At 48.4% G+C, this 19,418-nt stretch overlaps 1 protein-coding gene across 1 annotated transcript in view; it reads right to left on the minus strand.

The window, feature by feature from the left end:
* LOC102906072 (aldehyde oxidase 2) overlaps positions 1–19,418 on the minus strand; it is a 102,983-nt gene that overhangs the window by 71,927 nt on the left and 11,638 nt on the right. The window contains exons 7-15 of the mRNA XM_076550488.1: positions 18,904–18,987; positions 16,675–16,755; positions 14,409–14,553; positions 12,707–12,799; positions 8,022–8,173; positions 6,757–6,850; positions 4,190–4,299; positions 1,267–1,451; positions 495–684 (exon numbers count right to left, since the gene is read on the minus strand). Coding sequence (XP_076406603.1) covers positions 495–684; positions 1,267–1,451; positions 4,190–4,299; positions 6,757–6,850; positions 8,022–8,173; positions 12,707–12,799; positions 14,409–14,553; positions 16,675–16,755; positions 18,904–18,987 — 1,134 coding nt within the window. The remainder of the gene's footprint in view (positions 1–494; positions 685–1,266; positions 1,452–4,189; positions 4,300–6,756; positions 6,851–8,021; positions 8,174–12,706; positions 12,800–14,408; positions 14,554–16,674; positions 16,756–18,903; positions 18,988–19,418) is intronic.

Consider the following 19,418-nt stretch of genomic DNA (forward strand, 5'->3'; position numbering starts at 1 on the left):
TATCCAAACAAGATGGGGTGTTTACTGCAGTGGTAATGAGTTAGACTTGACTGACATTATGGCTGACGTCCTCTTAGAAGGAGAAGTTTGGACATAAACATGCACACAGGGGCAGCGAAGAGCAGGGTGATTCCTACAAGGTAAAGAACTGTGAAGGTCACCAGCAAGCCACCAGAAGAGCGAGGCCACGCCATCAGAAGCCATGGGAAAGGTGTGGAATCGAGCCTCACGGTTCTCAGGAGGAACCAGCTCTGATGATGTCTCTGTTTTTTAGTTTATGATTTATCGTGAGAGAGGTGTCACTCTGTAGCTCAGACAGGCCTTGAACTCATTGTGATCTCCCCGCCTCGGCCTCCTGTGTGCTGGGCTCACAGGGGTGAGTCACCTCTCCTTGCTTCCTGGTGGCACCTTGGCCTGAGAGGCCTTCTAGCCTCAGAACTGTGAGACCGTGACCACGCGTGACAGTGATTGCCATTGTCCTCCAGAGCACTTACGGCGGACTCCGAGGACAGCTTTATTTTTCTCTTCTTCAGCTCCTGCAGAACCTCCAGGTAGAACTTGAAGAGGAAGCTGACCACCAGAGTCCTCTTGAACTCCACTTTGCCCCCCAGAGCTGAGCCCGGGAGGGAGACTTCATCCAGAAGCCGCCTGCAAGCCTCGTCCAGCATGAGGGCATTCCAGTGCCTGGCGCAGTGGGAGGCAAGGAGGACAGTTAAAGGGTGGTCCGATTGCGCGGAACCTGGGTTTCTCTTAGAAATCACGGGAACAAGGGTCTCTGGACAAATCAAAGCCTGGGAATCTGCTCCAAGTGGCACAAGAATTGTGGCCGAGTAAGAAGGGGACCTTTCCCTACTGCAGCATAAATCAAGCATGTTCCAGAGTCGGAATATTCTAGGACCAGTCCAGAATATTCTAGAACAGAACAGGACGGGATTCAGACTTGGATGCTGCCTTGACCCAGGGAGGTGACTGCATGCACCCAGTATGGCGTGAGCACTGGAGAGGGCCTCCAAGTGTTCATTTGCTGGAGAAAAGGGCGCTGGATGAGAAAACATCACCTGTTGTGTCCCTCACCCAAAAAGTGGCTTAATTGACTGCCAAATACTGTGGAATTAATTCAGCAAAACTAAAGAAGGAACAAGCAGCGAGTTGTTTTTACAAGTCTGAGTTTCCATCCTTCAAGGAAGGGCTTTATCAATAGAAGTCAGGGCCAAGTTGTTTGTCCCGCCATCAAGGCCCCTTTAAGGCACAGTGCTCATCACTTACCTGCCGAGGAGCTGCTGGCAGGACTCATGTGCGCTGATGGTGGTGGGCCCCACCCCTCCGTAGGCAATGCTCAGGTCCTCAATGGTGTCTGTGCCCTCTCTGAACCGGACTCTCAGGCCTGCATTCACATCAGGCAAAGCATTCTGATGGCACTGGGCTTGCCGGAAGGCGGACACGAACTCCCACTGTGGAGACAGAAACCCTTCCGGGTTAGTTGATACGTCAGAATGCAAAGCTTGGGTTCCCTCTCAGTGCCTCTAATTAATCACTTAGATTCATATAATGGGACACAGAGGACGGTTGTCTAAATGGGAGACACTTAGGCTGCCTTCTTGCTAAGAGTGAGGATGGTGGGGGCTGGAGAGATGGCTCAGAGGTTAGGAGCACTGGCTGCTCTTCCAGAGGTCCTGAGTTCAATTCCCAGCAACCACATGGTGACTCACAACCATTTGTAATGAGATCTAGTGCCCTCTTCTGGCCCGCAGGCATACATGCAGACAGAACACTATACACATAATAAATAATAAAACTTAAAAAAAAAAAAAAAAACTTAGCTGGGTGGTGGTGGTGCAGGCCTTTAATCCCAGCACTCGGGAGGCAGAGGCAGGCGGATATCTATGAGTTCAAGGCCAACCTGATCTACAAATCGAGTTCCAGGAAAGTCGCAAAGCTACACAGAGAAACCCTGTCTCAAAAAAACCAAAAAACTCAAAAAACAACCCCCCAAAAAAAAAAATTAAAAAAAAGACTCATTTATTTATATTTTTATTTTTGTAGAGGAGCCTGTGTGAGTTTATATGCTCCTAATGTGTCTAGGAGCCCTCAGAGGCCAGAAGAAGGCACGCAATTCCTTGACTCCTGAGTTACAGATGGCTATGAGGCTCCATGTAGGTGCTGGGATCAGAACCCAGGTCCTCTGCAAGTGCAGTAAGTATTCTTAACCACTGAGCAATCTCTCCAGATATCCTTTAAAAAAAGTTGGAACAGGGTGGTGGTAGCACATGCCTTTAATCCCAGCACTTGGGAGGCAGAGGCAGGTGGATCTCTGTGAGTTTGAGGCCAGCCTGGTTCTACAGATCGAGTTCCAGAACAGCCAAGGCTACATAAAGAAATTCTGTCTCAGAAAAAAAAAAGTTGTTGGGGCTGGAGAGAAGGCTCAGCAATTAAGAGCACTTGTTGCTCTTCCAGAGGACCCGGGTTTGGTTCCCAGCACCCACATGGCAGCTCACAACCGTCTGTAATGCTAGCTCCAGGGGATCTGACACCTTCTTCTAACCTTCTTGGGCACCAAGTGCACACATGCAAAAGTACATAAATGCAGGAAACACACATAAAATGAATAAATCTAAAGGATTAAAAGAGACTTATTTTTGTTTCTGTGTACGAGTGTTCCCTTGGGAGCCAGAAGACGGTGTTGGATCCCTTGGGCCTCGAGTTACAGATGGTCGTGAGCCAACATGTGTGTGTTGGGAACTGAACCTAGGTCCTCTGGAGCAGCAGAAAACCGTAACCACTGAGTCATTCTATCTCCAATGGTGACAATGGCTTCCTTCTAAAAGCCCATCCTGGAGGCCATTGATATCTCCTGGCCATTGATATCATGGTCTGCTGGAGGTCAGCAGAGCTCTGTGGAGGATGCTGTGGAGAGCCACTGAGAGACCTTGTTGGTGCTGTGTTTCTTGAAGGCATCCTCTCCAGTCTTTGGGTTATTTTGTCTCCAGGAGGATGGAGGAGGCTTCTGAAGTCAGGAGCTTTTCAGTCCAAACCCTGCTCCATGTCCTGGATGGTAGAAACGGTCGCTCACTTTCCCATTTGGCGAGGGTGGAGTGGAATGTTCCAGCGGTGGACTCGCGGCTGCTGGGTCAGGAGCAGCAGAGGTGGCATCTGTCCCAGAGGTTCTCTTCACTTCATGTCTTCCCCTTCGCCCTGCCTCAGAGCTCTTCATACTACATGTTCCACTTTTCTTTTCTTTTTGACAGAATACTTTTATTTATTGCTTATTTCTTCTTACGTGCATGGGTGTTTGCCACACAGGTGTCTGTGCATCATGTGTGTGCCAGGTTCCCATGAAGGCTAAAAGAGGGCATCAGACCCCCTGGAACTGGAGTTACAGATGGTTGCGAGCTGCCACGTGGGTGCTAGGAATTGAACCCAGGTCCTCTGTAAGAACATCAAGTGCTCTCAGCTGCTGAGTCTTATCTCCAGCCCAATGACATCCTGTTTTTCTATCCTCTGCCTTCACATAGACACGGATGCACTTTTGGATGGGAAAGCATGTCGAAGTTTCTCTTCTGAAGGAAGGACTACCAAAGAGCATCCATAGCTGAGAAGAAACTTAAGACTTCATTTTGATGACCTGCCTCTGCTTTTAGTGTGTGTGTGTGTGTGTGTGTGTGTGTGTGTGTGTGTGTGTGTGTGTAGTATTGGTGCTCTCTTGGAGTCAAGCACAGCTTTGCAGACAGGCCTAAGGAACAAAGAGTATGGGCAGAAGGCCACCTCCATAGCTGGCGGGGTGGCCACATCAACTCGGGTCAGGGAACATCTGGAGACCATGTGCTCCTATGAGCTGTAGGGGTTGGCAGGAACCCGGGGGTGGGAAAGCCAAGTCAGGACTCCAGCGTCCTGTGCGTCAGGTAGAGAAGCTCCATCCACAGCCGGAGAGCCTTCACCCATGGGGAAGTGTGACCACACGCCTTCTGCAGGTCACACCCCACGGCTGCAACAACGACCCAAATCCACATCCCGGAGCCGCTTGCTCAGGGCAGTCTCAGAACCTTGCTGCTGAACCAGTTTGCAATATTGGTCAGGAAACACTTTTGGGGAACACGGTTTCTTTCCTTTGACCTGTTTTCAGATGTTAGGGGTGACTGGACTCCATTATGACAGGGAGGAACAACTTCAAAGCAAGCGGCCAGTTTCTTACCTTTTGAGAGTGAGGGATGTACACAGATCCCAAAATCTCCTCCGGTTTCAGGTCTGCGCTCGCCAACCCAGAGAGAAAATGTCCGTTGAGGGGAATCTGCCGCGTGCCTTCTGTGGATAGAAATGGTATTTCTGTACAGCCGGAAGAAAAGCAAGCCAGATCTGTACTTTCAGACGTTGGCTGCCAGAGGAGAAGGTGTACATCCTCTGCTCAGACACACACTAAAGATATAACACATTAAAAACAAACAAACCAGGGCTGGAGAGATGGCTCAGAGGTTAAGAGCACTGGCTGCTCTTCCAGAGGTCCTGAGTTCAATTCCTAGCAACCATAACCATCTGTAATGAGATCTGGTGCCCTCTTCTGGCCTGCAGTCACATATGCTGTATACATAATAAATAAATTCTTTTTTTTTTTTTTTTTGGTTTTTCGAGACAGGGTTTCTCTGTGTAGCTTTGCACCTTTCCTGGAGCTCACTTGGTAGCCCAGGCTGGCCTCGAACTCACAGAGATCCGCCTGGCTCTGCCTCCCGAGTGCTGGGATTAAAGGCGTGCGCCACCAACGCCCGGCGCGACAAATAAATCTTAAAAACAAAAACAAAAACAAAAACCTTATTTAGTTGGTGGACTTTAGCAGCCATTGTAACCATTCAGAGCTAGCTGGGTGTGCTGTGGTAGAACACTTGCCTAACATGCACAAGGCCCTGCCTGAGGTGGCTCCCTGGCGTGAGACAGGTGACGTGGTTCCACCCTCAGAGCTGGTGTTGGTGCCAACAGAAGGGCGACTCTGACTCCTTTTGTCCTGTCTTGCATTTCTGCCTTCCAACACGGGACGATGGAATAAGAAGGCTGTCACTACGTTCTATCACGTGACCTTGGAGTTTCTAGGCTACAAAGCCAGAGGGGTGGGGGGAAAACGTTGTTGATAAATGACCCACTTTCAGTTTTCACCTCAGGGAGCAGCTAAGCTGGAGTCCCATCATTTTCGGGACAGGTGGCCCTGTGCTGGAGGCTGAGCAGTTTGGCTGTGAAGTGTGCAAAGTGCCCAACACGGCCTGGTGCACGTTTAGCCTCTTGTCCAGGGGTGTTCGAGCTTGTGGAAAAGACCCAAGCATTGTGAGTGTGCAGAGGCCCCCAGGGGAAGCAGGGCAGGCGGATTAGCGGGGAGCTGCCTTAAGGAAATGCTCCATTCAGCCGGCAATTAAAATGAGTCACTGCTTTCTCCTCCCCATAGGGGTGTGTGGCTCATAAAGTGTGTGTGTGTGTGTGTGTGTGTGTGTGAGAGAGAGAGAGAGAGAGAGAGAGAGAGAGAGAGAGAGAGAGAGGGAGAGGGAGAGGGAGAGGGAGAGGGAGAGAGGGGGGAGGGAGGGAGGGAGGGAGGGAGGTCAGATTAGATGGAGATTGAAGGAGGAAGGCAGGAGCCTTGCTCCCTCAGGTTATAGGAATGCACCCTCTGTGACAGGCCGGGTCCCCCCTCTTTTGGTGTCTACCTCCAAGAGAGGGTTTCTCTACATGGCCCTGGCTGTCCTGGAACTCGCTCTGTAGACCAGGCTGGCCTTGAACTCACAGAGATCCACCTGCCTCTGCCTCCTGAGTGCTGGGACTAAAGGTGTACGCCACCACACTCAGCCCTCACTCTCTTTTTAAAAAAGATTTCTTGGGGTTGGGGATTTAGCTCAGTGGTAGAGCGCTTGCCTAGCAAGTGCAAGGCCCTGGGTTCGGTCCTCAGCTCTGGGAAAAAGGGGGAAAAACAAAAGATTTCTTTTTATTATATTAGTTACGTACAGGTGTTTATGTGTGGTCATGTGCACGTGAACGTCGGTGACCACGGAGATCAGATTTCCTGGAACTGGGGTTCCAGGCAGTGTTGGGCTGCTGGACATGGGTACTGGGAAGCAAACTCAGGCCCTTCACCACAGCAGGGCAAGCTCTTACCTGCTAGGTCATTTCTCCAGCCTCATTCCCTTTCCTTTAAAAGACAGGTTTTTATTTTTAAAAATGATAATCTGTAATTGTCCATCTCTGTGACTATGTGCTATGAATGCAGGTGCCCACAAAAGCTAGCGATGTTGAGTCCCCCAGGAACCAGAGTTGTAGGCAGTTGTGAACCGCCTGAGGTGGGTGCTGGGAACTGAACTCGGGTCCTCTACGAGAGCAGAGTGTCCCCTGAACCTCTGAGTCAGCTCTCCAGGACTCTCATGTCAGCTTTTGCGAATCATTCCTGGTCAAGCAAAAACACACGAGCTAACAAATGAGCTCTGAGCATACGGTCGTGTGTGTGTGTGTGTGTGTGTGTGTGTGTGTGTGTGTGTGTGTGTGCATGTGTGCGTGCGTGTGTGAGTGTGCGCGCGTGTGTGTGTGTGTGTGTGCATGTGCACACATGTGCGTGCGTGTGTGTGTGTGTGTGTGTGTGTGTGTGTGTGTGTGTGTGTGTTGTCGGCAGGCAGCACCTCTGCCTGTTGTCACAATGTGCTTTCCTCACGACAGGCACTTCCCCCGGTGAGCTGAGATTTAAGTGTAAAGAAAAGAGACAGAAGCTCTTTAAGAGCCGCCCGGGGTGTAGCTCACCTTCTGACAGCAGGTTGAGGGTGGCGTTACCCACAGAGAGAACAGGATTCAGGTCTGAGTAGCAGTGCCGGCTGATAATGTGTCCACCTAAGGACTGAGGACAGAGGGTCATGGCTTGGTTAGTGTCTCAGCTCTTCCACTGTCCTTACAGACATCTATCTGCCTTTGATCGTCTTGGGGCCTTGGAAGGGTCAGGAGGCGTCTTGGCCATCGTCTGTCATCAGGGTCCATGACTGTTGGAAGGCAGCTCTCAGGCTCGCTTGGTTGGACCCCATCACTCCTTGAGAAGTGCTTCCAGCCCCTAGACTCATCTGCCACCCTCTCCTCGACAGGCTCTAGTGAGTGTGGTCACTTGGAATCACATGAGAGTTTTCACCAAGACAAGGTCCTCTGCTGACTCCCCAGGCTCCAAGGATCTCTACTACACTGCCCAGCAGATGCCGGACATGTCTACGTGTGCTTGGAAAACCAACCACGCACGACTCATTCTGCTCCTTATGATGGTGATTCTCCAGCCGTGGTTTGAACAGTAAAAGGTTGCCCGACTTGCTTTAGGTACTATACTTCTGTTAATGAAGCCTAAGATTAAATCAGACCTTTTGACAGGCTTGTCAAAAAATTAGCAAAACAATGATGTCCTTTGTGACACGTGTTGCTGCTCAGTTACTGTGCTGGCTTTCACCTAGAATTTTACTGAACATTTTATATCATTTGTTAATTTAAAAATATTTGTCAATTGGTGGGAGGCAACTAGGCAGTGGGACCAAGTCCTGTGCTCATTGCATGAGTTGGCTGTTTGAAACCTGGAGCTTATGCAGGGACACTTGGCTCAGTCTGGGAGGAAGGGACTGGATCTCCCTGGACTGAGTCTACCAGGTTGATCGCAGTCCTCGAGGGAGGACTTGTCCTGGAGGAGGTGGGAATGGAGGGTAGGCTAGGGGTAAGGAGAGGGGGTGGGAGGGGGGAGAATAGGGGAACCCATGGCTGATATGTAGAACTGAATGGTATTGTAAAATAAAAAAATATATATATATATATATATATATATATATATATATATATATATATATATATAAATGTAAAAGTTAGCTAGTAACAAGCCTAAGCTAACGGCCGAACATTTGTAATTAAAAAAAAATTTGTCAATTGGCCTGTCATTTTAATCCACGGAGACCTTTCGGCATGCTACCTCTGCCAGTGCCCATCCTGATATCTCAATGAGGAGAAACAAGTGTGTGCCCAGTGACTGACTGCAGGAAACCCACCGCCATGTTCCGGATCTGCTGTCCTGCCAGGCTCCCGAGGTGTTTCAGGAGAGCTCGGTAGGTCTGCGTTTTCTCCTCCGGGAGTTCAGAGATGCTCTCAGCCAAGATGTCCTTCACCTGAGCCAGGCTGCAGCAGGCGCCAATGGTCAGTCCTAGAAAGCAGGTGGTTCTCATTGGTAACATAGAAGGAGCAGAGCTGCCATCACCGAAGCAGGGTCTCAGTTAATATTCGGTTAGTGGTGCTTACTACTGTGGCTGCTCAGGGGGTCACCAGGAGCTCCCAGATCAGCTAGGTTAGTCTCTGGGAATCAGGCTTTCTCTCTCTCTCTCTCTCTCTCTCTCTCTCTCTCTCTCTCTCTGTTTTGTTTTTGTTTTTTTCTTTGGAGCCAAAGTCTCTCACTGGCTTGGAGCCTATTAAGTAGATTGGGCCCACACCCATGGGTCCCAGGGGTCTTCCGGTCTTCACCTCCCCAATATTGTGATTGCTATGTATCCTACCTTGTCCAGATTTTTTTTTTAAAATGTGAATTCTGGGGACCAAACTTAGGTGTTTATGCTTGCAAGACCCAGATAGCAGAGCCAATTTCCCCAGCCTTGGGCATAGGACTTTTAAGAGGCCCCAAGGTGGTCTCCTGTGTAGCCACACTCATCTTTGGACTGGTGTGAAGAAATAGACAGGAGAGAAGGAACGATGGTAATAATATGCCATCACTAGACCCTACTAGACTCTCCCACGGACCTTCTGAGTGACCACCATTGCTATGTGGGTAAGTGGAATAAATCTGATAACATTAACCCAATGGCAAAGCCCATTTGACTCCCTAGGTCATGGTCTAAAAATCAGTAAGTATTTTGTTTTGGAAGGCAGGAGTTTCCATGTAAACTTGAGAGCCGTGAGGGAGAGCAGTGAGTGAAAAAGATGACTTCTCCCTGGCTTGACGGTTCTCACCAGGTTCATGGTGATGCCATTTGAATCTGCCATGATACCTCCGCTCTAAGAATCCTCTCGAGGAATTAATTGCTCCTGATGGTTTCAGCCAAACGTACATGAACCATCAACCCAAGTAATGAACAAAGCAAGTTTCTGTTTACTTGCTTCCATACAGTCAAGGGACGAAACAGGCTGTGTAGGACCTCTTCACGTAAATTACCCCAACTCTGTGTGACCTTTTAGTATATTCTGGTATGAAAACATTTCAAAATACAGCAGCTCAAGAATTTAGGCCGAGATGACCCACACAGGAATCAAAATCAGTCATGTTTTGGCTTCAGACTTTCCAACTCCGATGATCATAACCTTCAAGAGGGACCCTGGCCAATCCAAATGAACACATCCCAGGGAAGCAGCTCCTCAGACTTCCCATTGGTTGGTGGTGTTGGGTGTGGGGATGTCCTGGGCTCACAGGAAGGGGTGAAGGGAGCTGTGGGTGTGCACCCAGGAGGGCTGGGACAATGCTACTTGCCAACTGGCCAGAAAGTAATCCAGCACGTTGACAGCGGTTAGAATTCAACTTGTGAGGACTGGCAGGGATGGGAGCAAGAACTTGAGGATTTCCCCTCAGTAGGGCGAAAGGGGCCACATCAATGTAGGAAAGCGTGTGGTCACCCAAACCATCCGGAGTGGAGCTCTTAAAATAAATCCTTTACCATCCTCAGTTTTCCTAATGAAACCTTAGCGCACAGGGTTTGAGTCGGTCTCGCTAGTTGGATACTAACTGCCGCGGGTCTGTTTTTAGCAGGTTTCAGGTTGGGCTGTGATTTTTCTCTTGTTGATTCATCTTTGAGAGCACGCCACCCTCCTACATAGCTATATTTTATCAACATGAACTGATCTTGGCACAGAGTTCCCCCGTCTTTGCCAACACGCCCCCATCTCTCTCCCACCGCGCGTCACTGGCCTCAGCTAACTTCCTGGATGGGTGAAGACTGGCAGCTTTTTATTATCCTCATGCCAAACAAATCTCACCTGAAACTTGTAACTAAGTTGTCCCTCCTTCATCCTGTCTCAGCATCTCATAAAAGATGTTCCTATGAGATCTGGTCCCCCCTCAGACTCCCCATCAGGGACCCGATGATTCCTCATCCCTGTGAGTTCTATCTGTACCTTCTCTTGACCTTCTATAGCCAGATAGAGTGGTGCATGCTTGTAACCCCAACTCTTGGGAGGTTGAGGCAAGGTGATCGTGATTTTGAGACCAGCCTGGGCTCTCTAAGGAGACTGTGCCTCTGCAACAAAATAAAACCAAAGCAAAACCAAGTATTCCCAACAAGAAACTAAAACTCAAACATCAAAATTCCTGCTGTACCTTGGCAGGAGCCTATCAGAGCTAACATTGCTCCTTGCCCACCGATTCATCCCTGAAGACCCTGGCCCTCCTTAGGGAAGAAGGCAGACGCAAACATCTTACTGGTATTTAGGCCCGAGGCTTTACGCAGAGACCAGAGTGGCCCATCCCTGCCTCTTTTGGCTTTTTGTTTGCTTTTGTTTTTGAGACAGTCTCTGGTAGCCTTGAATTCTTGATCCTCCTTCCAAGTGTTGGGATTGCCGGCATGAGCCCATGAGCCACCACACCCTGCTCCCTGCTTCTGGTTTTCACTCAGACTGGGGGCGGGGGGGGGGGGGGGGAGACAGTTCACCCCTCCAGTGAGGCACAGAATGCCAGCTGTCTGCTCTATTGCTCCGTCCCCACAAGAGTTTAAACTCTAACCGAGGCCAGACAGACCATCTGGGCCGTCTGGGCCCTCTCCCTTGTCCACACTGCCTCTTCCCAGTGTTTCTATTCCATTCTGTCTCTGGCCACAAAACTTAACTTGCATTCTGATGGAGTTGGGAAGCTCTTCAAAACCCTTGTTTTGATTCTCAAGGGTTTTAAAATTTAACTCTATGCCTCGTGGGCCCATCAGGTAAATATGCAGCGACGCCGGGCCAGTTCAAGGTAAAGATTTTTGAAGAAAAAAAAACTAGACGGAGCCAGCCGTGGGTGGGACATGGACGAACGTGCGGTTTAGCTTGCAGTGGAAAGAAACCTTTACGTCACAAGTGGAGCTGCCTGTCACAGAGTTTTGATTGCTGGGGGTGCTGGTGTGAGCGTATCTGGTTTCAGGTCTTCCTGGCGGTGTCTTCCACACTCTGGGCCACGGGAGGTTTCCTGATGGCCACTGGAGGGCACTCACGCTTCAGCTTTAGTGGAGCCAGAGGCAGCAAGTCACACCCGACTTCTGAGCCTGCCTGGCTTCCCTCTGGCTGAGGGACCACGCTGGGCGGTTAATGTGAAAAGCCACTGGACAGGTCCACCCCCCCCCCCGCCTCCCCCCCCCCCCCCCCCGTGGCCTGGGCGATGGCAGCGGGGCTTCTGAATTGTGACTGGGTGACCTTGTAACCTGATGACCTTGGGAGAGTGCATTTTCTTTTTGCAGCTCATGTTCATCTTTAGAGGAAGGATTGGGTTATGTTGAGGAGTTTGAATTGTGCTCTGGGGACTCATATAAGGGACTCAGAGACAGGCGGGGTGGGGGAAAGTGACCCTTTTCTTCAACACAGCCACTTAGTTCCATTACTTATTTTAAGACTTGAAGACTCGACACTTGATGTCAGAGAGGACCAAGGCTAACCAGGAAGCAGGAAGGCTAAGCAGCGCTTAGCTGGAGAGTATGGGGGTCTCCTGCCGTATTCATTGGCTTGGACTGGTTATCTGGATCCCAGACTCCATGTTCTTCCGTTTTTCCCTCTGCTCACAGCAGACACACTATCTGGGTTGTTCCAAGTGAAAGCTGGCCACACTCATGAAGGGATCCCATCACTTGCAAATGTGTGGGTTGGAGCGGGGATTAGCAGGTACACCGGTTTTCACGGAAACCCGCCTCTGGCTGACGATAGAAGCCAGAAGGTAGGACTCCTGGGTGGCAGTGACTTGGCTGTCTTCAGTCCCCTTCCTGTCCACCAAAGACCTCCATAAGTACCCAGTGACCTACAAGCCATTCTTGACTAAGTCTTTAGTTCCGACGGACTCCCCGTTGCTCAAGTTAAGGGTATCATCACTACCATTGTAATCCATTACATTTCAATTCCTGACCAACTCATTCAGCCCCACCCCCACCCCACCCCCACCCGAATTATTTTGTCAGCCACTGGATAAGCATGCTTGCCCAAGACTAAGAGCTCTGGGCAACGAGAAGGGAAATAGTGAGGCCCGTTTGTTAAAAGGCTTGCCATGAGTCTTGATTTCAAATCTTGCACATTTCTTTCTACTCTGCGGGTGTGACGTTACTCTGCACTAGTGGATGCCGTGAGTGAGCAGGAGTGCCTGCTGGTAGGTGTTTGTCCCATTTGGCCCCTCGACATCGTTCCTACAACACAAGTAGCATGTGAGTGTCAGATAATATTCTCCACCTCGCCTCTCTTCCATCCAAGTGACTCTGTACATTTATTGTCTCTTGGGATACCTGGCACTTGTAAAGAGTCCTGAAAGTGAGCACACGGTCTCTCATGGTAACATTTACAAAGCTCATCTTCTCCTCCCCAAAGGCTTTGATGGTGAGGTTTGCAGAAAAGAATGACGAGTCGGAGACAGGTCTCCTAAGAGAGATGTGCTGTGTGAGGCCGTTCTGGTGTACTCAACAAGTGTAAGGCTAGTTCGTGCAGGGGCCACTTCATTAATATCTTACTTGGAGGACCAGGAACTCACCACCACTGTTCTTAGTCACCATTCTCAGATCAGGAATTCCAGCAGGAGAGAGGAGAATCGGGTGAAAGTGTCCTTGAGATTTCATTGCTGGTCCTGAAGGGGGATAAAAAAAGAATTTTAGAGAGAGAGAGAGAGAAAACACCTTTTCTTTTCTTTCTTTCTTTCTTTCTTTCTTTTTTTTTTTTTTTAAAGATTTATTTATTTATTATGCATACAGAAGAGGGCGCCAGATCTCATTACAGATGGTTGTGAGCCACCATGTGGTTGCTGGGACTTGAACTCAGGACCTTTGGAAGAACAGCCAGTGCTCTTAACATCTGAGCATCTCTCCAGCCCAACACCTTTTCTTTTACATTGAAAACTTTTCATAAAAACATTCAGATATAGAGCTTAAATCTTGGTAATAAATGTGTATAGATGCGAAAGCAATGACCATATACCCCTCTGCCCAATGTATGCATTCACTTAGTTATATTCTTGCTACATTATACAAATGGGAAGACAGAGTGTGGAAGGCTTTTAAAACTCCCTTTCACAGAAGCACTTGGAGATGCTTCTAAGAATGTGACTGGGCGTGGTGTTGTACGCCTTTAATCCCAGCACTCAGGAGGCCAAGAGATCGAGGCCAGCCTGGCCTACATAGCGAATTCCAGGCTAGCTAAGGTGACATAGTGAGACCCTGTCTCAAAACCAGTAAACAAAAAGCCAAGCCAAAACAAAACAGAATGTTTGGGTGGCTCCGTGGTAAATGTGTGAGGCTCTGGGTTTGATCCCAGCATGGAAAAAAAGAAAGAGGCATTTATAAAACTGTGGGAACCTGGAATAGCTGAAGCTCTTTCAACAGCTGCCTTCCCATGATAGATTGGAGGGGCAAACCATCCTGTGCTATGTAATGGAGCAGGACGCAGGCACATGCAGAAAGAGGGGATGAGTCTCAGGGCAGGAATGTTGACCATGGATTGCAGAAGAACAGTGACAGTCTGTGCAGTGTGTCCAAAACCAACAGACACACTGTCTGGCGACTCAAACGTGGTAATTTCAAAAATGAGTAAGAAACGGACCAATGGACCAACCCAGTTCAGCTGTAGGGCTCCATCAAGAGGGAAGAGAAAGGAGGGGCAGTGGGGTACCCCTTCTTTTATTTCAGAGGCCAGCTGTTGAAACAGTGATTACAAATTTGTGGGGAATGCTGGGAACCAAACCCAGAGCTTGGACAGGCTAGGCAATAGCATTCTCCCATTGAGCTATGAGTGTGTATGCGAAGCAAAGTTGTTAAAATGGATGTAGGTACTCCCTAGGTGTATTTGTTAACACATTCACAGATATTTTATAACATTCTCTTATGTCTACTCAATATTTAACCTTAATAAAATAACAAGGGACAGCCAGGTGGGGGTGGCGCACACCTTTCATCCCAGCACTCAGGAGGTGGAGGCAGGTGGACCTCTGTGAGTTCGAGGCCAGCCTGGTCTACAGAGTGAGTTCCAGGACAGTCAGGGCCACACAGAGAAACCTTCTCATACATTTACCCACCCCCAGCCATCCTGAATACCACTAGGGTATGTGTCAATCAGTTTTAGAGATCACTGGATTTATGAGATGGGATGAAACTTTCATCTCTAGAAAGTTGGCCAGGGATGGGGCCGGGACCAGGAAGTCCAGCCGGCGTCAACCATGGAATGAGTGGGCTATTGTCGCTTACCCAGAGACGTATTGCCGGAAACCAGAGGGGCTTCAGGGTACTTTGCCTTCAGCGCCAAAAGATCTTGGAGGGTTCCTGGGGAGATCCAGGTAATTCTCTCTCCGTAAAAGGTCAGGGTTTGCTTTTCTGGGTTCTCAGCCATCCTCTGAGGACAAATGACAGGAGATGTACCTGTGCACAGAGGAGTCACTCTGTGCCATATCGGGTCCTGGCTGGGTTGTGTCCCTCTGGGAAGATTTCAGGGTTCCGGGTTCACTTACCCAGAGAGACCCTCACTGTGTCCACTGGCTAAAGCAGGCCTTTTGAGAACAAGTGATAATATAAGCTGGCACCTGCCACTGACTGCCTGGCGTGGCTAATTTAGTATTAATTCAGTTTCACGACTTTAAGATCACCATTCCGCTAATGATCTTAAATTAATATCCTCAGTCTCGATTTCCCCCCTAATATTCAAATCCTTTCTCAGTGCGTTCTTGATGTCTGTCCCCTCTTAGATGTGTCGGGGGCCCCTCACATTTAATTTGCTCCAAACTGAACTCCTCAGGTCCAGTCCCTCCCTGAGCCCTTGAAACGGAACCCCTAAAGAAAAGATGGCCCACCCCTCTGGAGGTCTTTCTGTCTTTGTAACTGGTACCCTCCAGTCATGTACAGCTCTGGGGTCGGGCTGGACTGCTTCCCCACATCACGTCATACTCATCAGCAAGCTGTGTGGTTTTCTCCCAAAACATATCCAGAATCCCATGCCAGAGGTCTAGTCTGGTCCAGCCACTGCCTGTCTGGATGGCATTCATCCCCTGATGGAATACAGTCCTTGGCTCAGCTGCAGGAAGGATCCTGATAGGACGTCTGAAGGAGCTTGTCCCTCCTCTACACAGCCTCCCTCACAGTGCCTCACACACAGAGAGGAAGCCAGGCAGTGTCAAGTCAGCATGGCCTCTGCCCTCCCCCCTCACGGGGCTCTGTCAGGCTGCTCAGTGCCATCCTTGGATAGGACGCTGTTCTCTTGCCTCTCTCTAGTACCTTCACACTCACTCTTCCCACAGCCTGGGTAGCTCTTCCATCACGTCTCCTCATGACTGGCTCCATCCTTCCTTCTAGAATTTCCTCAAGCATTACATCTTCAGGAGAGTCTTCCATGGCCATGGCGCTGAAAATCACAACCATCTGCAGCCTAGCTTCATTCTCTGCTTGGTGATTTTTCTCCTTAGTACCTCTTATTTGTTAAGATTACACACACACACACACACACACACACACACACACACACACACACTCACACACACACTCACACAGAGTAGCTCTGGCTGTCCTGCAACTCACTATGTAGACCAGGCTGACCTTGAACTCACAGAGATCCACCTGCCTCTGCCTCCCAAGTGCTGGGACTAAAGGCTTGCGCCACTATGCCCAGCTTACATGTATCTTTCATTTATTATTTTACTTACCATCTGTCTTTCTTACCAGATTATAAGCTCCCCTAGCGCAGTATTTTTCATTAACTTTGTTTCTTGCTGCATAGTTAGTGCTTAAAACAGCACTGGTATGCAGCTGAGTGGATGTGTATTTTGAATGAGTGAACATACCAGAGCTCCCCCAGCAAGAGGGCGCTGGAGAGGGTTAGGAGCATGCACTGATCTTACAGGGGACCTGAGTTGGGTTCCCAGCACCCATGTTGGGTGGCTCGTAACTGCCTGTAACACCATCTCCAGGAGTCCTACATCTCTGTCTACGATGGGCACAGGCACTTAGGTGTACACACTCACCCACAGACACGCCAGCAAAAACATCATTAAAATTAGAAATAAACACTTAGTAAAAGAGAGGAAAGTATTTTATAGAAAGGGGCATGGATGCCTGAGAAGGAGGGTCAATATATGTGTGGGGGAAGAGTGGAATGGGGCACCCCTGTTTCTGGCAGTCAAGAAACTGCCCCCCACACAGGACAGAGGAAGAGGCTTCTCGCCTTCAGTGTAGTGGAGTTCCTGGAAAACCATGACAGACGCTTAGCAAAGCTGAATGGCCTGGACAACCAACAGGGACACATTCCAGATCCACAGTGACGAAAGAAATGGTGGGATAATATTTAAAAAGCCCCAGCTAAGGCCGAGGGAAGGTCAGCCAGGGCTGTGGGGGGAAGTTGATTTCTGGATCCTAGAAAACCCTCCTCCAATTTGACACATCACCCGAAGGATATGGTAGATTTACAAAATTGGATCTATCACCGGATATGTTTAAACAAGCACATGAAATAGCCACGGCGTCTTACCAGGAGTTCTGGGGGAAATATGAGCTCCTGGGTCGGGTCCAGGGGCCGGAACTCCTCTTTCGCAAACAGCTCCGTGCAAATCTTTAAAGAAGCAGATGGCTGTGTCAGTTCAGCTCGACTGGAGAGAGCACTGGAATTCTTGAAGAAATTAGGCAAGATGCACGGGTCGCTCATTTTCCCTGTACAGGGAACTCACTGTAGCCCAACAACTTAAAAGAGGAATGTGATTGCCAGGGAGAGGCTAATTAGCTACTAATATGATACTAAAGGAAAGAGTGTCATTAACTCTTGCAAAGAGCATCCTGGGGAATGCCAAGATACCCCGTGAAAACAATCAGATGTTAAAGAAGCTTGGGGACCTCCACTGTGATTACTGTCTCCTCCTTCCAATCACGGTTCACAATCTAAAGCTCTGGGGAAGTCCCATAGTTTTAGGAAAAATGACTCTAAACATAACTTTCTTCTTAAACACACAGGACACTACTGTTTCTTGAGTGCATTTACACATATTAATGTTATTTAATCTTTGTGATGATTGTATAAAGGAAGTTATAATCTCCATTTTGCCCACCAGGGAATGGAAGCGGAGCAGAAATCGACCCATCTGTCACCCTGCCTCACTCACATCTGCTTTAGCTTGGATGGACGCTGGTTGCCAGGAGACGTACTTGAGGAGCTAAGAGAACTGAACTGTGGCGTGTGGGATGCAGGTGGGCGTGGGTGAGTGGAGAAGAGGGTGACAGACATTGGAGGTTGACAGGTCTGGTTCACTCTTAACACCCCCTCCTGACCTTCCCACTGGAAAGGTGCTTAACCTTTCTAAAGAGTAAATGGAGATGCTTATCATGAGAGGTAATTGTGATAATTAGGTGAAATGCTCTGACATTTCCCACCTCGTCTTTTTTTTTTTTTTTCTGTCTCTCTAAAGCCATGTGAGGTTCCAGAAAGAACACATAGTTATTCCTTTAAAGGCTCTTTGTCGGGCTGCAGAATGAGATGTTGCAGGCTGATATCCGACCAGTTGGTTTTCCTGTGAGAATTAGCCTGGTCCGTACTTGGGGTTAATGATTTAGTTCTAAAACCTAGAAAAAAGATGTTGCCTGAGAATTAAAGTGCCAGACAATGAACCAGCACTGAGAAATGAAAGGTTCTAAACAGGTTCTAGGCCAAGACTTAACAGCTGTCTGAATGGAAGACGGTCAGAGAGGAAGAGGAAGGGACATGACAGGCAGACACCTAGCCATGCAGCAGAGATACCCTGTGTCTCGCTCAGTACTCAGCCTTCTCCACAGGACTTCCCATCCTAGTGTGTGTTAACTGTAATGAAAGGATGACATTTTACTTTATAATTGTGTTTTTCCTTATGAACAAATACCGAGGTATATTCTTGCTTAAATACATCCATAGCCATTTGGCTTAATGTAAGTCAAGTGGTACCTAAGCTCAATTGATGCTCAGTTGAGCTTTAGGTTGGGAATGGACTTTGGGATATATCGACTCTATTAAGTGTTGATCTTCTGTGAGTCATTATTGGTGTTTGCATCTCACCTCCTTGGGGTCACACCCCTCTATTCCACCAAACACCTTCTTTAGAGTAAAAAAAAAGTGTCAGTGAGAGGTGAGTGTGGACAAATAGGTTTGAAGGACACAGACACAGAGCAAGAGGAAGAGTGGTGATTTCCCCAGGCCTGCCCTGAGCTCTTTGACAGAATTTGTGGTGGGTAGTTAGGATCTCATTAACCTCTCTACTTGAGTCCTGTGAGGACTCGGTAGTGGGTCCTTTTGAAAATGAGTATCTCTCAGAGGGTAAAGTCAGAGCTGGAACGCTGAGCTGGCTTCTAGGTGGGCGTCATTATCTCACCCTTCCCTTCTGGAGGTGACAGTGATGTGTCTGTCTCAGCTCAGGGACAGAGGACAGCTGTGTGAGCAGGGACAGCATTAGAACTCCATTTCTAACTGAGGAGGTGACTCATCCCTCATGCGGTAGATTTTTTTTTTCCTGCTATCTGAGAGGTTTTTGTTTTCCTTTTGTTCCAGCCTTTCAGACTATGAAGGGGGAAATCAGACTGTGGTCTTTGAGTGCTGTGCACTGTGCAAAGTGCCTGGTTCTTTTAAGTACTTGGGAAGGCTGTAAACAAAATGGGGAGCGATCCCTCGACCGCACATGCCCAGTTCCAAAGCTTGGGTCAGCACTAAGAAACACACAGAGAATAAAATAGAGGGACTCACGTCACTTTTGCCTCCAAGTAAATCATCTTCTTTCTGATCCAAGCAACATTTTCCTGGTTCTTTCTTCTGACAACCATTTGGCTCCTGAGAACATGAAGTGCTTTCTATGAACAATGCTTTTGACCTGCAAATAAGGCTGTGCCTTGAAGGTTTGAATAATAGATATGCAATTTCAGGCTCCGAAGCCACATTCTACTTAGAGGGATAACACAAGGATGTTCTTCCTTTGCTTTGTTTATTTTTATAAAATAATACGAAATATACACCATACAAACATGTTATATAAAACAACACAATGCACAAAAATCTAAAAGAAGCAATCGGCGCCCAGTTCCTCCGGCACTTTGTATTTGGGATGGAGCTGTATTTATATCTTAGATTTCTATAGCGTACTCAGTAGATGAATACTGTTCATTGCAATTAGAACATCATGTTCACTCACAGCTGAGTTATTTTAGGGTAATTCCTAGTGGTAAAATAATATTTTATGATATTTTTCAGGGCAACCACAATGC

The sequence above is a fragment of the Peromyscus maniculatus genome, chromosome 13 (assembly GCF_049852395.1).
Source record: "Peromyscus maniculatus bairdii isolate BWxNUB_F1_BW_parent chromosome 13, HU_Pman_BW_mat_3.1, whole genome shotgun sequence".
Classification (NCBI taxonomy): Eukaryota; Metazoa; Chordata; class Mammalia; order Rodentia; family Cricetidae; genus Peromyscus; species Peromyscus maniculatus.